Genomic DNA, 21,159 nt, shown 5'->3' with positions numbered 1-21,159 from the left:
GCAATTTTGTCATTTTGCTGGACCAAAAATGGATTTTTGGTGAGCTAGGGAGAAAATGTTTGGGCTCTACCAAACAATTTCCATCATTTCCCTCTTTACCAAACAACACACAAATCTATTTTTTCTCATTTATTTTCCATCCTTCATATTCCATTTCCAATCAAACATACCCCTAAATATAGTCTTTTAGGTGTCATTCCTTAAATTCTCCTTTTAAGATTCAATCATGTGACTACTTAACTAAAAAATATACTTCTATCTCATAAAAAAATTTCACATGATAGAATTTTAAAAAAAGAACTTATGAAATAATACCTAATTATTGTACCTAATTCTTGACCTATTCAAAAATAGGCCCCAAGTTCCACCCATTTCTCCGGTTCACACTGCATGGGCTTTGTCTTTTTCTGATCATTATTTGCATGCTAGTTAATCAGTACTCGCTTTTGAATTAAAATTTAAAAATTAAAAGAAAGAAAAGAAAAAGAATCGAAATGAATAGCTAGTGAAAAAGACATAAAAGTTGGTAAAGAAAAGTAGCGGCCTGCAACAGCTAGTGGAACTGTGGAAGACGTCCTTTTGCAAAGAAGTGCTTTAAAACGCTAGCGGAAGACTTGCTTTTGTAAAATGATATTCAAGTCCCTCTCGCGGTATTGAACGAGTAGTTGGTAACCTAGGAAATCTAAAAAAAATAAAAAATCAATTTGTGAAATTTCCAGTTTCTTCGGCATTGTGATACTACTAGTCTACTGCTACTATTATTATTAGATCATTAACGAGGGAGTTGGAACGTGTTAGGATCATAGTGCGTTGGCTTATTTCGTACCAAAATTTCATTGTAGATTTGTAGTCGATCCTTCAAATACTTAGTAATTTGTATTTTGTGGGTCTACGTGTAATTGGGTTGAGGTTTCATGAGCTAAAATTGAAGTTGTACAGGCTAGAAGTTCGGTCGAACAAAAATGAAGCAGTGTCCAGCAAAATGGCATGTGATAGTAATTTGAAAAGCTATTAATGTGAGTTTGGTTTAACTTTTTAAAAAAATTGCAGTTTTAAAAAGTGTAAAAATGTAGTATGAAATTAGATATTTTCAAAAGTAGAATATTTTATAAAAATTGTCAAAAAGGTAATTTTGAAAAAAGTTTAGTGCTTGACTAATACTTATGGCGGTTTGAGGTATAAATGACTTGGATAAAATATATATAAGAGAATTCTTTATTTTAATTACCTTAATAATAATAATAATAATAATTATTATTATTATTATTATGGAAAAAATTTAGTTACAAAATTAATTATAGCTTAAGCCTACAAGCTTACTCAATATCTTTTTATTGGAAGTGAATTTTGACAAATTCACCATTAGATTATATCTTCTTCTTATATTCTCCGTACTTACAAAATTTCTAAAAAATTAAAGATCAATAACTATGTCATCAATAAATTATTTAAACTACAAGATTTTGTAGTTTAAGATTATGCATAAAAATATAGACTTATAGATTATATAGTAAATAATATCTAATTGACACAAAATTTGATATGTGTATTAAGAGTATAAAAAACAATTTAGTAGCTAAACTTTGTCCTATTATTATTAATGACTTCTCAATAGTAAATGACTCTTTTAATTTTCTTATAATGGAATAAACAATCATTATATTTAGTTATTTTTATATAAGATAAAAATTCTACTTTAATTTAATCTAAGTGTATATATGTGTGTGAAACTCTCTTTTGGAGACTTGAACTCCAGCTCTTGCCCCCACACTCCACAAGCACTTATACTAGGATATCTTGCTTATCTTTTTGCGAGGTGTTTTGTTCACAATATTTTCACAACAAATCCTAGTTATCAGGTTGTTACAGGTTTTTAATTTAAATTTACAACTGAAATTACTTTGTTACCCACTAGTAATAGCAAGTAACAACCTGTCACATAAGATTTATTGTGAAAATATTGTAAACATAGCATTTTTCTATCATTTTTGTCTTAAATTGTCGGTATTCAATGATGTAATCACAGGACAAAAAACAAACAAACAAACAAACTACTGGAAAATGGAGGTCCGCATCAGCTAGTAGAAGACTTACTTTTGTAAGGGATATGCAATAATTGTAGGATTAGGATCCAGTGCAATACTAGGGGTGCAATTAACCCTCTCCCTCTCACAACATATTTTTATCATTCTTACTTTTTAACTTTTATTTAAAAATATATATATTTTCTCATTTTTTTTATTCAATAGTTAAGATTTAAAATTTCTTTTTTTAACTTTAAATCTCATTCATTCATAACTATTGTATCTGGTGCACTACCATAGCTAGGTATTGCACCTGTCTATAATGGTAAATTAGTAATTATGAAGTTTTTAGTGTCTCTGATTTATTAATTTAAATTAAAAGTTGGACAATCGAATAAGCCAGGCTCATTATTTTGATCTTATACTTTTTTTTTAATGAAAGATCATTTGTTTTGTTTTGTATTTTTGTTTTTAGAGAAACAAAGATCTTATGCTTTAAGACCATATTTTTAAAACTACTTAATATAAGATTATATCTTATATCCATTGAATTTTTTTAATTATTCTTTTTTACAGAAGTAGACAATGTGTAATTTAAAATAATAATAAAAAAAAAAACAAATGCTATTTTTCTCTCTCTCTAGAAGTATCACCTGACAATCAGTCACTGTCACAAACGTTTTTTTTTTTTTTTTTTTTTTTCATTTGCATAAATAATTATTTTCAAGAGTCACATATTTAAGGAAAATAAAATGATTTTATTTAGCTCTATATATAATGAAAAATTATTTTGTGTTCTTGTAGTATGGAGATGTAAGTCTCTTCTCTTACATAAATGGTGGCTCTCTTCTCTAAAAAACAATAATATAAATATATATATATATATATATATGGTAAAACAGAGAGAAAATCCTATTAGATTTCAAATTGCAATTCAATTAGAGTATAATTATGTGCCACGAGTCCCATCTAATTTAAGTTTTTAAATTTTTGTGCCAAGTTAGTTAATTCAGTATGAAAATTGGAATTCAATTAAAGTTAATTTTGCACCACATGTCTCATAAAATGTAAGTTTTTTAATTTTCTTGTCAAGTGAGTTAATTCAATGTAAAAAATGAGGAGTTTAATATAAATAAACTATAAAAAAACATAATCATATATATATATATATACACACACATATAGACTCACTTAGAGAAAATTTAATTAGATTCAAAATTGAATTTTGCTTTTGTTAGCTTTTTATATAAATTACATTGTTTAGATTTTTCCTATTATTTTTTCTCTGAACTAATGAGCATATTTTTTTATACTGTTTCTATTCAAATATTTTGTATGCCAAGATCTTTAACATAACAAATTGTAATTGAATTAAACGGTCCCATACATCTATCCCCATTCAATTTAGTAGATACTATTAGACCAATTTATTCTTTTATTTTGTATTTTATTTAATAGAATTTCACTGATAGTTATTGAGAATTAATATTGTATATGTAGTATCTAATAGTGATTTTCAAAATTATATACATAATAGCAGTGTAATAAGAAACTTTGCATAACCAATATCATGAAAATTGTAAGAAAAAACTATTTTAGTACATTCAAATGTACTGGTCGAACTAATATTCTATATGTTTTATAACCCAAGTTAACATCAGTAGCACCACTACAATTCATCATGCCTGTGAGTTAGCACGAGTTACATACTAGTAATAATAATTGATGTGTATCACTATGAAGTTAATCAGTGAAATCCAATTATTCACATGAAAGGAGGGAGTACCACATTATTATATTCTAGGAATACAACATAATATTCATGTAAAATTAATCTGAATTTTTTTTTTTTTTATTTTAAGAAAATATCTATTACTTTTGAAGGTTGAATTTTTTTTTTTAATTAATTGGAGCTGTTCAATAAATTAGGCCCAATTGATAAACTAAATGACAAGATTACTTTCCAATTGCATATATCACGTATAATTTTTTTTTTTAATGAATAAATTTTTTATATTTAAATACTTGATAAAGTTGCTTTTCCAGAAATACTTTATTGAAATTTAAAATTAACAAAATTCTAACTAAGATCAACTATGTTATAAGAAATATTAAATAATGAGTAATATTATCATCAAATGTGTTGGGTTAAAATAGATTGACCCCTGGTTAATTAATTCAATTATCCAAGTTGATTAATTAGGTCAAATTACATGCAAATTGTGGAGGCACCAACAAATCACCAAATAAACTAAGTGCAGCGGAATTTAAATTGATATGGTGATATGTTGACAAATGGGGAAAACATTTTGCAAAGCAAAAACCCTACCGGGTGAATTTAAGGCCACCACTCTCAAAAATCCACTAATCAATAATCAAGCGATTACAAATATAAGAAATCTTACCACTACCCTATACTATCACAGAATACCAACCTACTGTTGAACTTTTGCTTCAATACTCAATTGGACTTGATCTTGTAGCAGTCTTCTTTCCTTTGTTGCACAAACCTCCAACCTATGACTAACTCCTTTGCATAGATCCCAGTATGTAACTAACTCCAGCAACTTGATTGATTGTTGTTGGCTGCAAAGTTCTTCACTTCATAAATGATGAAGATTATGAAGTACTTGGTTACAAAACCCTAAGGCATACAAACGCAGTAGTGTCACACAAAGTATATGAGTTTTAAGTCTCTGTTTCCGTACATGACGACTTCTAAAATAAGTCTTATATATGACTAGGGTTGTAATAAGAGAAACACTAATCATTCAAGTCATCATGGGCTAAATTTTAGATCTGAGAAATCTGAAATCGTAATTCTTGATAAATCGAGCTTGTGTTGAGCTTCCTTATTAGTCTTCGATAGTAGCATTTGTCAAGCTTGCATCGAGATTTAATGAAACAATTTTTTTTCACTTGTTTCTTGGATTAACCTTCATGTCTTTAATGATACCACTTGATATATTTGAACAACATAATACTTGATACATTAAATTCAACTTAGATTAACCCAATTACAAGTAAAATGCATTTTGTCAAAGGACTAGCCAATTAAATAGAAAATATGACCCTAACAAATTGGAAACAAGATGTTAGTAATGGCTAATACAAAAACTACATTATAAATTTTTTACATCCAAATATATATATATTAAATAAAAAATTATTACATAGATAATCAAATATAAATATTCCTTAATTGAAATTGGAATGTAAAAAGAAAAAATATCATTTAAAGTCATTGTTTTAAGTCTGAATTTGTATTGAGGGAAAAATTTGCTAAAAAGCATAATTTGAGGAAAAATTTGCTAAATAGAACTTGACCATACTTATTTAGTTATGTAGCACTTTTTGGAATTCGAATTCCAAGTGAAATTTAAGTTTACCAAACTTGAGATCCAAACATTATATTTGATCAAATTGCCATAATTCTTGGAACTTAAGTTTGGTAAACTCAAGTTCCAAAAAAAATATTATATAACTAAATAAGTTTGACATTATGTTTTTTTCCTAAATATTTTCAAAAATTATGCTATTCGTCAAAATATGCCTGTATTGAGAGGTGACTAATATTGCGTGTTTGAAACATTGCTCACAGCCTCGTGTTTCATGAATTTATGTGTGCACTGTGATATTAAGTGGAGCCGTCTCACTTGAATTCACACGTGTAATATGAAATTAAGTGTGCGTTTGGGAAGCGCAAAACGCGCTTCCCAGACGCGTTTGCATTTCTGCCTCTTTTTTTTTTTTTTTTTTTTTTTGCGAAAAATTTGACTTTTCAACAGATTTTCAGTCACATGTGGGTCTCGTATACGGTTCATGGATTCAAAAATTTTACTTTTTAATAAATTTTTCATTAAAAATTGGTTACACAATATTATTTACACATTTAAAAATTATTTTGCTACGGACCCAAATGCACGATATCACTAACATATATGTCTATAAAAGCTCCTAGATTCACCTCCCTGCTTATCTAAGAGTGCTAAACAAAATACAGTACAACATTATGAGTTTGCAACTTTTTCTCTTCGTGTTCATGCGCTTTCTTTTTTTCCTGTGGTCCCTTTCTCTTATATCTGTTGGCTCCTTTTCTTCTGTGCGGCCACTTTGCCATGATGATGAGAGTTTCGCCTTGTTGCAATTCAAAGAAACCTTTACCATCAATCAGCCACCATCTTATGCTCCTGCAAATTCAAAGATTTCGTCGTGGCTGACACACAATAGTGATTGCTGCCTGTGGGATGGTGTTCAATGCGATGAAAACACGGGTTATGTAACTAGCCTTGACCTTAGTAGCAGTTACCTTTATGGTTCCATCAACTCCAGCAGCAGCCTCTTCCAGCTTGTTCACCTCCAATGGCTTAATCTCGCCAACAACAACTTCAATCACTCCCGAGTCCCACTTGGTGTAAGGCAGCTTTCAAAGCTTACTTACCTTAACCTCTCTAATTCTGCATTTTCAGGTCAAATCCCATCAGAAATTTTACAGCTTTCTAAGTTAGTTTCCCTGGATATCGGTTTGAATTCATTGAGTCTCCACAAGCATGGTCTCAAAAGTATAACTGATAAGTTAATGAACTTGGAAGAACTTGTTCTTAGTGAGGTTGAAATATTATCTACTATACCTAGTAACTTGGCAAACTTATCTTCTTTAACATCTATTGATCTTAGTGATTGTGGTTTGCACGGTGAGTTTCCAATAGGAATTTTTCAGCTTCCAAATCTCAAATCTCTCAATGTGAGCTTCAATTCAAATCTCACTGGACATGTTCCAGAATTTAACAGAAGTAGCCCCTTGGAAGTTTTGGGACTTGCGGGCACGAGTTTCTCTGGCATGCTACCAGATTCAATTGGTAACCTGAAATCCTTATTTAGCTTGGATGTTGGAGGATGCAATTTCTCTGGACCAATACCGTCCACATTTGATAACCTTACTGAGCTCACTTATTTAAGGCTTTCATATAACAATTTCAACCGAGGAACTTTGTCTTGGGTTGGTAAGCATTCCAAACTCACTCATTTGTCTCTATCAAATACCAATTTATTTGGTCACATTTCGTTTTCTCTTAGAAACTTAACTCAGCTTAAAACTGTAAATCTAGGTTACAATGATTTAACTGGTCCTATCCCATCTTGGCTAGCAAACCTCACCCAACTAAATAGATTTTGGCTTCCATCAAATAACTTGTGTAGTCCAATTCCAATGTCAATTTCCAATCTCAAGAACCTTCAAATTCTAGATCTATTTTTAAATCAATTGAGTGGCACAGTAAAATTTGACTTGTTTCTAGAACTCGAAAGCCTCTTTTACCTCCAACTATCTAGTAACGATCTTTCATTGCATATTAATCCCAATACCAACACTACCCTTCAAAAATTTAAGGTATTAGGGTTGGGTTCGTGTCACTTAAATGACTTCCCAGATTTCCTCCGAAACCAAGATCTGTTGGAAGTTTTGTTACTTGATAACAACACAATTCATGGCCAAATACCAAAGTGGATTGCAAACGTAAGTAAAGACAGTCTTGTGATTTTGGACCTTTCTGCAAACTTCCTTACAGGTTTTGATCAAACTCTAGGTACACTCCCGTGGACTGGTCTAAAAAAATTGGACCTTTTTGATAACAAGTTTCAAGTGTCTCTCCCAATTCCACCTCCTTCCATTATTTCTTATGATATCTCTAATAACTTGTTGCATGGAGAAATCTCTCAAATGATATGTAATCTAAGTTCTCTATCTTATCTTGATTTGTCATACAACAACTTGAGTGGCTTCCTTCCCCAATGTTTAAGAAATTTGAGAAACCTTTCAGTTTTTAATCTACAGCACAACAACTTCCATGGCCGTATTCCCCAAATATTCCTGGAAGGATGTAAATTAAGGATGATCAGTTTGAATCATAATGGTTTTCAAGGGCCTTTACCAAGTTCACTAGCCAATTGTACTATGCTGGAAATTCTTGATCTTGGAAACAATCATATAATTGATTTTTTCCCCTCTTGGTTGGACATTCTTCCAGAGCTAAGAATCCTCATTTTGCAATCAAATGGATTCCATGGTATTCTTACACCTAATGCAAATTTTGGATTTCCAAAATTACGTGTCATCGACCTTTCTAACAATAATTTTTCTGGTAAGTTGCCATCTGAATACTTCCAAATTTGGAATTCCATGAAAAGCTTTGATGCAGGTGGATTAACATATATGAAGGCAACTGGACAAATCCAAATATCAATCAATGGCTGGTTTTTCACTTTCAATTACCCAATGACATTCACAATCAAAGGCATAAGGATAGAATATGAGAAGATCCAAAATATCTTTGTGGCCATTGATCTCTCAAGCAACAAGTTTGAAGGAGAAATTCCAAATATTGTGGGTAATCTAAGAGTGCTTCATACACTTAACCTTTCCAATAATATTCTTACTGGTTCTATCCCATTGTCTTTGGTAAACCTTACAAACCTGGAATCACTAGACCTTTCTCAAAACATGCTCAGTGGAGAGATTCCTATGCAATTGGTAGATCTCACCTTCCTTGTTGTCTTGAATGTGTCTCATAATCATCTCACAGGACCTATACCACAAGGAAAACAATTTTTCACATTTGAAAACAGTTCATTCGATGGAAATGAGGGATTGTGCGGAAGCCCATTGTCAAAAAAATGTGCCGGTTCCAAGGACCTAACACCTCCACCATCAATTTTTGTAGAAGATCAAGGATCAGAGTCTCCATTTGAGTTTGATTGGAAACCAGTTATGATGGGGTACGGATGTGGATTTATAGTTGGAGTTTTTGTTGGAAAAATTATGATCAAAAGGAAGTATGATTGGTTTAGAAAGACTTTTGCAGTTGGCCATCCAACATGAAGAAGAGTGAATTGGAGGAGATGTGTCAACATGAAATTCAGTTAAAGACACTTCCCTAAAAAATAAAGCCATGAATATGTTGCTACAATTACTAGCGTTCCCATTTTCTTTAACATGAATAAAATTATTGTAGTTGACAATATTGGTTGCCTACTCCAATTCAATGTAATATGTTTGTATGATACTTTTCACCCTACACATATCTTGTGTGGTATAAATAAATCAATAATATGTACTTTTATATATATATATATGAGATGGGTTCAAGTTACACCTGGTGTAACTCTAAAGAGTTACACCTTTTCTAAACCATTAGATTTAAGTAGATCCAACGGTCAAAAAAGACACTCATTAATGGTAATATTTAGATTATGATCTCATTAATTATCATTTATTTATTACATTCCATACCTATCTCATTAATTATCACATATTTATTACATTCAATTTGAGCAGTCTAGTAGTTCAAGCACAGAAGAGAATGAAAATCTGGTGTAGTAATGTAAAACCTTAATTACATTCAATTGCATAAATTCTGGTAAAAAAAAATGCATAGGTTTGCAACCAAAGCCCATCGCTGCAGTGCATTTTTCCATCGTATAAGAACAAGCATATTACTATGAATCAACAACATCAAGGCTGTCATTTTGGTTTGTATTGTACTATAAATCCTACTCGTTCAAAGAACAATATATTCTAGTTGTGGCAAAGTGACTTTTTGTTATTATCATTTTTTTTTCCTTTTTCCTTTTCTTAAGAACAATCTATGAATCTTTCCAGGTTATATTTGCTGCTGGAACTGATACTTCATCAACCACCGTAGAGTGGGCTATGTCAGAAATGATGAGACAACCTAAAGTGCTGGAGAAGGCACAAGCAGAGATTAGACAAGCCTTTAGGGGAAAGAAAAAAATCCATGAGAAAGATATTCAGAATCTGAGTTACTTAAAGTCAGTAATCAAAGGAACTCTAAGGTTACACCCTAATCTTCCTTTGATACTCCCAAGAGAATGCAGAGAGTCATGTGAAATTGATGGATATGAGATACCCCTCAAAACCAAAAGTTATTGTTAATGCATGGGCTATTGGAATCGATTCTGCATGTTGGCACGATGCTGAGAGTTTTATACCAGAGAGGTTTGCCTGTAGTTCAATTGAATTCAATGGGACTCAACTTGAATATATCCCTTTTGGGGCAGGAAGCAGGATGTGTCCAGGAGTAGCATTTGGTCTAGCCAATATTGAACTTCCTCTCGTTCAACTACTGTACCATTTTGATTGGGAGCTTCCAGGGAGAACGAGACCAGAAGACCTGGATATGACTGAAAAGTTTGGTTCAGTTGTCCGAAGGAAAAAAAAGTTTGTATTTGGTTGCTAATTCTTATACTCCTTCGCTCAATGACCAAATATAATAGAATATCTCAGAATAATGGTGATTCAAAATCAGAAATCCTTTCAGATGGTCCTGGAATTCTTGCTTGATTATGTCAATCATTGTACTAATAGTGTTAGTCTACTCCATGTCTTGAATAATCATATTTTAGTTGCTAGACAATCGACAAGTTAAGATCCTTTTGCCTTTCATGTAATTAAGCATTGTAAAAATGAAATCTACTAGCGGAACCAGTGTTTTAATATTATATCTTCATATGCTTGGTAATTCACAAAGACGGTCTTCGAAGAATGTTACTATTTTATTTAGCTCATTGGAACTGACTATGGGGCATTAGCTTAAGTTTAGTTCCCAGCACCAAATCTACCATGAGTGTCGTGCCATGTAGCACCAAATTACTATTTTATTTTACTCAATCAGCTGCTTTATGGAAACTTACTTCGCACTCAATATCAGGTCAAGTCCGTGTAGCTCCACTTATTTTGGACTCCTTCAGATCCCTTCTTATGGCTGAGGATTTTTATACTGAGGCAAAGTTTCATTTCTTTTGTGTGATATGCAAAGGAAAGGCATGAAAATTTGTGCCTCAAACCAAACATCATTTGGCTTCAGAATATGCCATATTTAACAGGTGGGCCTCTGACTTAGCAAGAACATAAAGTCTACATTTATGCTTTATCTGCTCAAGCATCTCTACTGTGATTTTTTTAGCATATTCTCAGCTTAGCTATAATTATTTATAGTTTTCCATTCCCTGAATCATGTGACTTTTACTTATAGAACTTGCACTTCATTATATAGCACATATACGCAATGAAAATAAAAGCTACTGGCTGGTTTTTTACCTGAAGAATGGAACATGAATGAGAGCTTTGGATAACCATGTACTGACAAATCTTTTAGTCTACATTTTCTTTCACCGACTAAGCACTTCTGAATGATAAGCCTTAAAACATAATCATTAATCTTTCAAACTTGTTGCATCTGCATAGGTTTCTTCCCATTATGTTGAAAGACACAAGGTCTTTATTACATATGATAACCCGAGTCTAAATAGGCACCTAATTGAGACAAGTACTGCAATTATGTGACATACCACGCAAATATCAGAGCAAAGTGAAAATTTGGGCAGTCTAGTACCACAACCAGAGGATAATGGAAATCTGGTGTGGTATGTAAAATCGTACATTCAATTGCAGAGGTTTGCCACCAAAGTTCATTGCTACAGTGCATGCTTCCATCACATAAGAAAAAACATATTAGTTTTCTGTAACTTATTTGCTTAATTGCTTAAAGTGAGATAGAAATAAGCTAAGTGTATGCAATCTCCATAATCACTATTTCTTCTGAAGAAGCTGCAGTGCGTTCAAAATGTGGCATAAAATAGTAGCCATTTAATTTAAAAAGGCACCCAAGAAGAATTGAACTCAGAATCAAATTAAGAAAAAGAAAAGGAAGAAATAAAAGCAATAAAAATTAAGAATAAACCATATTTTCATGTATAGTAGCCTCACACAAACTGGGTATAACATAGGAACAACTGAGTTTTATTGCTCACAAACATTAGAAGGCACACGCCAAGGAAAAAAATAACTTCATACTAGCTAAATCACAAAGAACATTTAACTACTTTGAACGAACCATTTAACTACTCAGCACAAATTTAAATCTTCTTAGTACTCATCACCTTCATCATCCTCACCCTCATCTGCCTCAGCACCAACCTCCTCATAATCCTTCTCCAAGGCAGCAAGGTCCTCACGAGCTTCAGAGAATTCTCCTTCCTCCATTCCCTCACCAACATACCAATGCACAAAGGCACGCTTGGCATACATGAGATCAAACTTGTGGTCAATGCGGGAGAACACCTCAGCCACACTGGTAGAGTTTGAGATCATGCAAACAGCTCTCTGCACCTTGGCAAGGTCTCCTCCTGGAACAACGGTGGGAGGCTGGTAGTTGATACCACACTTAAATCCAGTGGGGCACCAGTCAACAAACTGAATGGTGCGCTTGGTCTTGATTGTAGCAACGGCAGCATTGACATCCTTAGGCACAACATCACCACGGTACATCAAGCAGCATGCCATGTACTTTCCATGACGAGGATCACATTTTGCCATCATAGAAGAAGGCTCAAAAGCACTGTTGGTAATTTCAGCTACTGAAAGTTGTTCATGATATGCTTTCTCAGCAGAGATGACTGGTGCATAAGAGGAAAGCATAAAGTGGATCCTGGGGTAGGGAACCAAGTTGGTTTGGAATTCAGTCACATCCACATTTAGTGCACCATCAAATCTAAGAGAGGCCGTCAAGGATGAAATCACCTGAATTTTGAGAAAAACATATTACTTAAGAAATATATCACAGAGATACAAGCAACAATATATTCAAAATATATAAACATACATCTATTAAAACATATCAAGTAAACACTTCTTAAAATCATCTAAGCATGATGAGTTAATTGACAGCAAATATTGTTATCCTTGATAAAATCTTTCCTCCAATGAAACACATGACATTAATTCCCCAATTGCTTCTGAACAGAGGCAACACATTTGACAGACCAAATATTTGTGATGATGATTAACATAAGACCCTGCAACTATTCACCTGGGAGACAAGTCGGTTGAGGTTGGTGTAGGTGGGTCGCTCAATGTCAAGGGAGCGCCTGCAAATATCATAGATGGCCTCATTGTCCAAAAGTATAGCCACATCAGTGTGTTCCAGGAGGGAGTGGGTGGAGAGGACACTGTTGTAGGGCTCAACAACAGATGTGGAGACCTGTGGAGAAGGGTAAACTGTGAAACCCAGCTTCGATTTCTTCCCATAATCAACAGACAAACGCTCTAAGAGAAGGGAGCCAAGCCCAGAACCAGTGCCTCCACCAACAGCATTAAAAACCAGAAATCCTTGGAGGCCAGTGCAGTTGTCAGCAAGCTTTCTGATACGGTCCAGGCACAGATCAACAATCTCCTTGCCAACTGGAACAGGAAAGTTTTGTTTCAGATGCTGTAATTAAAATGGCACAAAAAAACATTACAAGTGTGAAATGCTTACTAGTATAGTGGCCACGGGCAAAGTTGTTAGCAGCATCTTCCTTGCCACTGATAAGCTGTTCTGGGTGGAAGAGCTGGCGGTAATTCCCAGTCCTCACTTCATCAATGACAGTGGGCTCAAGATCAACAAAGACAGCACGAGGGACATGCTTCCCAGCACCAGTTTCACTGAAAAAGGTGTTGAAGGCATCATCACCTCCACCAATAGTCTTGTCACTTAGCATTTGGCCATCAGGCTGCACAAATATCAACCATATCAAAAGCTTGAACTAGAACTATTAAACACTAAAAAAACAATGTTCAGCCAGCAAATTTTTTCATGGTTTTATACAAAAACCACCAATAATTTTATGGTCTACATTGAGTCATCATGCATATACATTAATACATAGCCTAACATTCCAAATACATATTTCCATTCAATTACTGTAAACTACCATGAAGAACTACAGACTGCTAAAATAATAATTAAACTAAGACAAGGTAAAAATACAAAATATAGAAATTAGTACATACATATGACAGACAGACACAAAATTTAGACATTAAACAACCATAATACAAACAAGTGCATATACATATACAAGAAAGAGTCCACAGAATTTTCAGAAAAATCTAAGAAACGTTAGTCATGTGTTAGTCATGTATATGACATTTCATCTGTCACTAAGGTGAAAAAGTTCCAATTTCTATATCTACAAAGGTGAAAATTTTCATTGAGCAATATATTTCAAGTAAATATCTTCTTCTTCTTTTTTCAATTTAATTACAAATTTGCTCCTCCAACTATAGGGTAAAGTTCAATTTGGACCATCAACCATAAATTGTGTCAATTTGGTCCCTCAACTATTATGCATGTCAATTTAGTCCCTCTACTTTCAATATCAAGTCAATTTTCATCATTGAATCTTCTATACATTTACATTTTAAAGAATTTGATTAATGTGGCAAATAGAACACAAGTTAAGGTTATTATGGAAAGTGTAAAAACATTGCCCAAATCGAGTGAAAAATTCAGAGATAATTTAGCAAAAGAAATTACAAAGCTCCAAATCCAACCCGATCTAGTAAACACATTTTGCAAAAATCAAAGTTGACAATCAATTAAGCAGTCACATAATCAACACAGACAACAAATGTACAAGATTTCAAATGAAACAAATTGCAAGCAATTTCAAAGACTTCATTTGTCTTAACAAAAACAATCAATATGTTATTACTATATGGGTCAGATCAGATCCAAATGGTAAAAATCTCAGAACAAAGATATAAATGCCAGATCAGATGCCCAAACACATAGATCTAAACATTTGCAACCAAACAAAAACAAAAAAAAAAAAAAAAAAATTATAGACAGTGGAGGGTAACACTGTAAATTAAATAAATGACATGACATTTCAAAAGTCAAATGATGTTGTGAATTCAAGACCCATTGAGTGCGTGTGGCGCTTTACTTTAAACTTCATAGTACAATGACATAAATGCTAGATCAGATCAGATGACAAAACACAGATCTAAACATTTTGCAACCAAAAAGTGGAGGTTAAGGTAGTAAATTGGTTAAATGACATGGTATTTGCAAATGTACTTGATTAATGAAGTAGTGGATTCAAGACCCATCAGAAGCGTGTGCGCGTAAACACCAAAAAAAACAAAAAAAAGGGTATGAAAGAAAGAGAAATAGGAGTGACCTGGATGCCATGTTCAAGGCAATAGAGTTCCCAGCAGGCATTGCCGACTTGAATACCGGCTTGACCAATGTGGATTGAAATGCACTCTCTCATTTTCGCTTCCAAAAAAATAAAACTGTGTGTGTAAATAGTAAAGTAAAGTAAGGTAATGCAAAATGCAAAGTGCAGGCAAAGCGTTTATCAAGACGCAGGCCTGTTAAGGAAAGAGTGCTGAAAACAAAAGAGATGGTTTGGTTCAGCTTTTTTTTTTTTTTTTTTTTTTTTTTTTTGTGTCCTATATATATGGGCAACTCACAAAACAAAAAGGGAACCGAAAAACTGTATATATATGAGTTGGCCATGTTTGATTGGACAGTGTTTTTTTTACATTTTTGAATTACTCAGATGTTGCCGCCGATGGGTAAGGGCCAATGAAGGGTTGCCCTGCTTTTTCGCGGTACGCCTGCCTTTTGGTTTTTGCCGTTTTACTTTTACCTCACCGTCTGTTCTGTGGTGAGGTTTTTTTTTTTTTTTTTTTTTTTTTTTTTTTGGCTTAAATAATTTGGATTGGATCTGCAGATTCTGCACCATATTAATTTCTGTGTCGGTGGGTGTTGGGAGGTAAAAGTCAAAAATATTTTTAATAAATAGATTAAAATTGAAAGGTTAAAAAATTAGCTGATCCAATAACTGATTAAAAGTGACTTCCTTTTTTTTTTTTTTTTTTTTTTTTTTACTTTCAATATGATACAATGATTGAAATTAAATTACTATTGCATGATGGCTGTTACATTGGATTTTTTTTTTTTTTTTTATTACAATGAAGTTACATTGGATTTGGGTCCAAATAAAATAAAAAAAAAAACTTTGAAGTATGGTTGAAATAACGTCAAATTGCTCTTGCAGTAGCTCGAACCCCTTCTCTTGTCCCTTCCCATCTCACAGGTACTTTGTATTTAGAGAGTGACAACTACACTAAGAGTGTAGATGATAAATAATCTTATTTCTTGAACTAATGAATTTACAAACTTTTTTTTATAAAAATATATATATATATATATATATTTATATATTTATAATCAAATTTAATTAGTCATGAATTAAAAGAGACCGACACATAATAATAATAATAATAATAATTGTGGGAGGACTTTCGTCTCGGTTTCCAATCAGGTATTGTCCTATTTGGAAATGACATTAAGTCTTAATCCTCAAAGATTTGTTTAATCCCATATCAGGAAGAGACGCCTCTCACTCATACCTTATAAGCCTTTAGCTTAAGGATGAATGTACCACTACTACACATGTGTAGTAGTGGTAAGTTTCAAAAACTGCTACCTCATGCTATGGTAGTGCACTCCTTCACGTAAGACCTCATTGGCAGTCTGAAGGGGGAAGGTGGGAATTTCCCCTTAAACCCCAAAAGGTGCCTTTTTGTGAGAGGACTGTCGTCTCAGCCCCCAATCAGGTATTGTCCTTTTTCGAAATAGCGTTGAGCCTTAGTCCTCAAAGATTTGCTCAATCTCACATCGGGGAAAGACACCTCTCACTCATGCCTTATAAGCCTTTGGCCTAATAATGAATGTACCACTACCACTCAGTCCTCCCACAATAATAATAGTAATAATACAACAATTCTCTATATAATAAATAATAGCAATTTTCTTGAATCGTTTTTAGTATTTATAAATAGATGAATTTTAGGATTTCTCCTCCTCACACTTCACACAATCCTCTCTCTCTCTCTCAAAATTTAGGTTTTAGAAAGAAAAAAAATATTATTATGTTTTCCTAAGATGCAAACCTCAACCTTTTACATATTTTTATTGGATGGGAAATTTGAAACTCTAACCATTAGATTGCATGGTTTCTATGTTTTTAATACACATGTCAAATTTCGATCAAATCGGATATATTCAATCAATAAACTTATTTTTATCCATAATTTTAGATCCCAAAAATTTTAAATTTAAACATTTAATTAATGACATAACTATTAATTTTTTTTTTCTTGAAATTTTGCTAATATAGAAGATATAATAAGAATATGCAATCCAACAATTAGATTTTCAAAATTGACATCCAATAGTTTGAAAATAAACATTTTCATTTATAAAATTAATATAAAAGCTAGTTTAATGAATGAGGAAGTGAGTGCTTGATCTTAACTATATCTAATCATTTGCACCATTCACACGAGTTTTAGTAGTTTCTCCAAGATTTTACTACTCAGTACTTCGCTAATAACCCCAAAATTTTGTAGAAAAACCCATGTCTATTCTTTTGCTTGTCTTTTGAGATGGTAATCATAAGACTTATCATTCTACATTATTAGCAATAAAATTCTTCGCGGTATCTTACACTTTACGCATGACAAGAATTTTTTTTCCCCATCGTTTAGTTTAAAGTTAAATGTGTTTCACATTGCTCATGATAAGTTGATAACAAATCCTCCTTTAGTAATTTACAGTATGATTTTCTTTCACAAAGCGAAATCCGGGTGTTTCTTTAACATAAGGAAGCACATATTGGCATCTGCAATATAGAAGTAGTAGCATATTCTCCCCTTTTTTTTCGCACATGATTTGTTTGTTCCAAAATGTTTACTTTTTTTTTTTTGAGAAAGTTCCAAAATGTTTACTTGTTGAAGTTAGTTCTTACGAAGAAAATCCTAATGTTCCAAACTTTATTAGCAGCAGAAAAAAAAAAATATTCCTGAAAAGAAAGTGAAGATTTCTAATGATGGAGATTTATGTAATAGCCATATGTGAGTGCCCAATTCCCTGTCTAGTAATTGGGCTCACAATTTACTTGTTTTGATGGGGTTTTTGAGTATCCTACAATGGGAAGCTCCTGAATAGGTAGACTAAAGGCCCATCAGAGTGGCTAATCTCATTGACCGAACACCTTCCTGTTTCTCCTTTTCCTTCTACTCAGTTTCTTTTCTAATCCTCCCTCTCTACTGTCTAACCCCTTGCTCTCATGTCGTTCTCCTATTTATAGCCTCGCCTCAGTGGACCACTAATGATTGCCTTTTCCATAACTCATGTGAAAGGGGCCCACTTAGATTATTCCTGACAAAAGAGAGCCCCACTTTGGAAATGGGAGTTTTGGAACTTGCGCTAGACATTGAACGTTGCTCGGCAATGATATTACCCAAAGCACTACCAAGGTTCCTCGGACCGAGTTCAAATAGAACTAGATTTAAGGTCAACACGACTACAAGCCTGATCTACCGCGCAAGGTGGACCGCCCTCTAAGTACAATGGTCTATTCATATTGTTTGGACTTATTGATATTGGGCCAAGGGTAATAGGTCCAGGACCGTACACCATCAATTGAGGCTACTACACAAGATTTCTAATGATAGAGATTTATGTAATTTATTTTCCATTTAAGGTCTGCTTGGGATTTGCTTATTTTGTTGAAACTAAAAACTTTTTGCTAAAAGTAATGTAAATAAAGATAAAGATTAGTTGAAATAGTATAGTGGGACCCATGAATAGAATCAAAAAGTACAACGGGACCCATGAATAGTAGCAAAAATAAGCTGAATAGTAAAATAAACTGGCTTTTTAATTTGGAACCAAACATACACTTAGCAATTGAATGTTTCATATCAAAGATAGGGATATTTGAGATTGGAATCCTAATATGCAACATTCGTTCATAAATAAATTACAATATTTAGTTTTCATGTTAAACTATAATCAAATGATGATTGTAATAAATAAACAAATAGTAAATAATAATTCATACTCAATAGCTTTTTTGTGTATCGCACGGATTAGTAACTAATATATTCAAGTGCTGAGTTTCAAATAGGGGCGGCACCAAGTGTTACGCAAGATGGTCACATGACCACCCTAACCTGAATTTTTTTTTTAAATATATCTTTTAAAAAATTGAAATTGAAATTAATGTGAGTCATTGACCACCTTAAATAAAAATTTGAGCTCATTAAAAATACAATTCAACCTCTTCAAAATTTTAGTTCGTTGAATATTGAACAAAAAATTGCCAGAAATGCTATATTCATAACATTTTCACAACACTTACGAAGCAGCAGGTTGTTACTGGTGGACAAAAAAATAATTTCAATAGTAAATTCAAATTAAAACCAATAAAAACTTACTATCTAGGTTTTGTTGTAAAAGTGTTGCAAAAATGTTATTTCTAAAGGGCATATTTTTAAATTGCTATTTAAAAAAAATGCACATTTTTCAAATAGCTAGTTTGTTAGTGCTTGCTTTAATTTTTAATTGAATTTGTTGGATCTATGTGAAACATTTTTTTTTTTAAATGCATTTTGTTTATATTGTTACTTTTTTTTTTATATAGGTATTTTTTATATTATCACTTATTTATTCAATATGTCAGTGATTGAATGGGAAAGTGGTAGTTTAATGATTGCTTGGTTGTCTTAATTGAAAACGATGTAACTAATAACGTTGATGGTAAAGCTATCATACAGCGATTTCAAAATATGAAAGTTTGTGAATGGAAATTTTAAAACTCTATGTATTTGCGTGTTTTTTTTTTCTTTTTCTTTTTTTTAATGTCAATATATTTAAGTTTTTTTTTTAATTTCATTAAATTTAAGTTTTTTTAATGACCACTCTAAAAAAAATTCTTAGAGCCGCTACTGGTTTCAAAGTTGCATAAACAACAAAAGTGTCCAAGGCGATTGCACTAGAGAGAGGAGGCTACCAAATTTGGGTTAGTCTTCTCAATGCATGTTCTGTTCCTGCCATTCCATACAAACGTCCATGATTATTTCATGTAAAATAGTTCTGAGTCTCGTAAGACGGTAAGAGGCAATTGATTCTTTCATTAATTTTCTTACTCTTCTGCAGATTTTTTCCAAAAGTTACAAGGAATAATATTGATATGTATGGTGTTTGTTAAAGGTTAAATTAGAACTCTTCTTCCAGCCAACGATAGCGGTTCACACTCAAAGACTTACGATAGGATTTACAATCCTAATAGTAATTGACAACCCAAAATAAAAACCCTAGTCCAACTCGACAAAGAGATTGTAAACCGACTTTTCTCTGAACCGACTTCTCTTTCTATATATATTAGCACGTACAAACCTGAAACCCATCATAAAGAAAAATAGCGTTTTGTTATTAGTAGGACGATCAATCTCTTGTGCGTAAACGAAGCAATACAAAAGCACAAAAAACACAAAGGCTCTAGCAGCACCATGGCCAAGAAGAAAGCACCAATGGAGATTAGCGTTAAGATGGACAAGAAAATCTGGCACACATACGTAGTTAACATTGGTGAAGAATTCATGATAAACACCACATGGGTTGTTCAAGATGAGGATCATCTCAGTTTCTGTATAGGCGAGATACGAGAAATATATGGCAAGAAAACGAATCTTGTTGTTGGCCTGTGTGCTGATACCAGCCACTGCTATGGAGGAGGTCTCTACAACTACACAGGGAAGGCGAAAGATGATCCATTTCAATTGTTGCAGCTATGCGTTGGGAGTCACTGCATTCTCTATAACCTTGATGATGTTAATTATTCCAGACACGGTTTCATGAACAATATCAAGCACAAAGTTCTGAAGGGCTTTCTTTATGATAAATACACCACTGTGGTTGGTGTTGGGATCAAAGAGGTGGCAGAGAAGCTCGAAAGAGAGACGGGTGTGATCATAAAGAATCCGGTGGAGCTTCGAAAACTGGCTGAAGCGGAAAAGAGTTTGAAGGGAAACAATGTCAGTGGGTCCAACTTAGCAGATTTAGCCAAACTGGTATTGAGTGAACACATGCATTTTGTAAAGCCAAAGAAGACGACATGGTGGAGCGATAAAGATGATGCGTATGGGGATCCTCTACTTTCAAAGGATCTAATTATGTATGCTACTGTTGAAGCTTTCCTTGCCTATGAGATTGGATCCAAGTTGTTGAGATGTTCCTATAGGTAGTGGCGGTCTTTTAATTAGTTACCATGAAGGATAGTTTAGGATTCTAGTAGTTATGCATGTAATGCAATGAGTATGTATGGAGTTAAGAGACATTGAAGGTTGTGTGTCCTCTTTTATGAGATTTCATCATTTGTATTACCATAAATATATGTTCTGTTTTGTTATGAACCCATAATATTCATCGTACCC

The 21,159-nt window shown here is 33.0% G+C and overlaps 2 protein-coding genes and 1 pseudogene across 2 annotated transcripts; 2 read left to right on the top strand and 1 right to left on the bottom strand.

Annotated features, from left to right (window-relative positions):
- Positions 1-6,066: 6,066 nt before the first annotated feature.
- LOC126701140 (receptor-like protein 7) lies at positions 6,067-10,483 on the top strand (annotated as a pseudogene).
- A 1,287-nt stretch (positions 10,484-11,770) lies between these two features.
- On the bottom strand, positions 11,771-15,287 carry LOC126698831 (tubulin alpha chain-like). Its single transcript, XM_050396325.1, has 4 exons — positions 15,048-15,287; positions 13,358-13,592; positions 12,911-13,281; positions 11,771-12,621 (listed from the first exon to the last, which is right to left on the bottom strand). The coding sequence occupies exons 1-4, from the start codon at positions 15,138-15,140 to the stop codon at positions 11,968-11,970; spliced, it is 1,353 nt and encodes a 450-aa protein (XP_050252282.1). The 5' UTR covers positions 15,141-15,287; the 3' UTR covers positions 11,771-11,967.
- A 4,948-nt stretch (positions 15,288-20,235) lies between these two features.
- LOC126701139 (uncharacterized) lies at positions 20,236-20,970 on the top strand. The gene has a single exon (XM_050399268.1). The coding sequence runs from the start codon at positions 20,236-20,238 to the stop codon at positions 20,968-20,970; it is 735 nt and encodes a 244-aa protein (XP_050255225.1).
- Positions 20,971-21,159: the final 189 nt, after the last annotated feature.

Source organism: Quercus robur, chromosome 9, assembly GCF_932294415.1.
Source record: "Quercus robur chromosome 9, dhQueRobu3.1, whole genome shotgun sequence".
Lineage (NCBI taxonomy): Eukaryota > Viridiplantae > Streptophyta > Magnoliopsida > Fagales > Fagaceae > Quercus > Quercus robur.
This window is presented reverse-complemented; position numbering and strand designations above follow the sequence as displayed.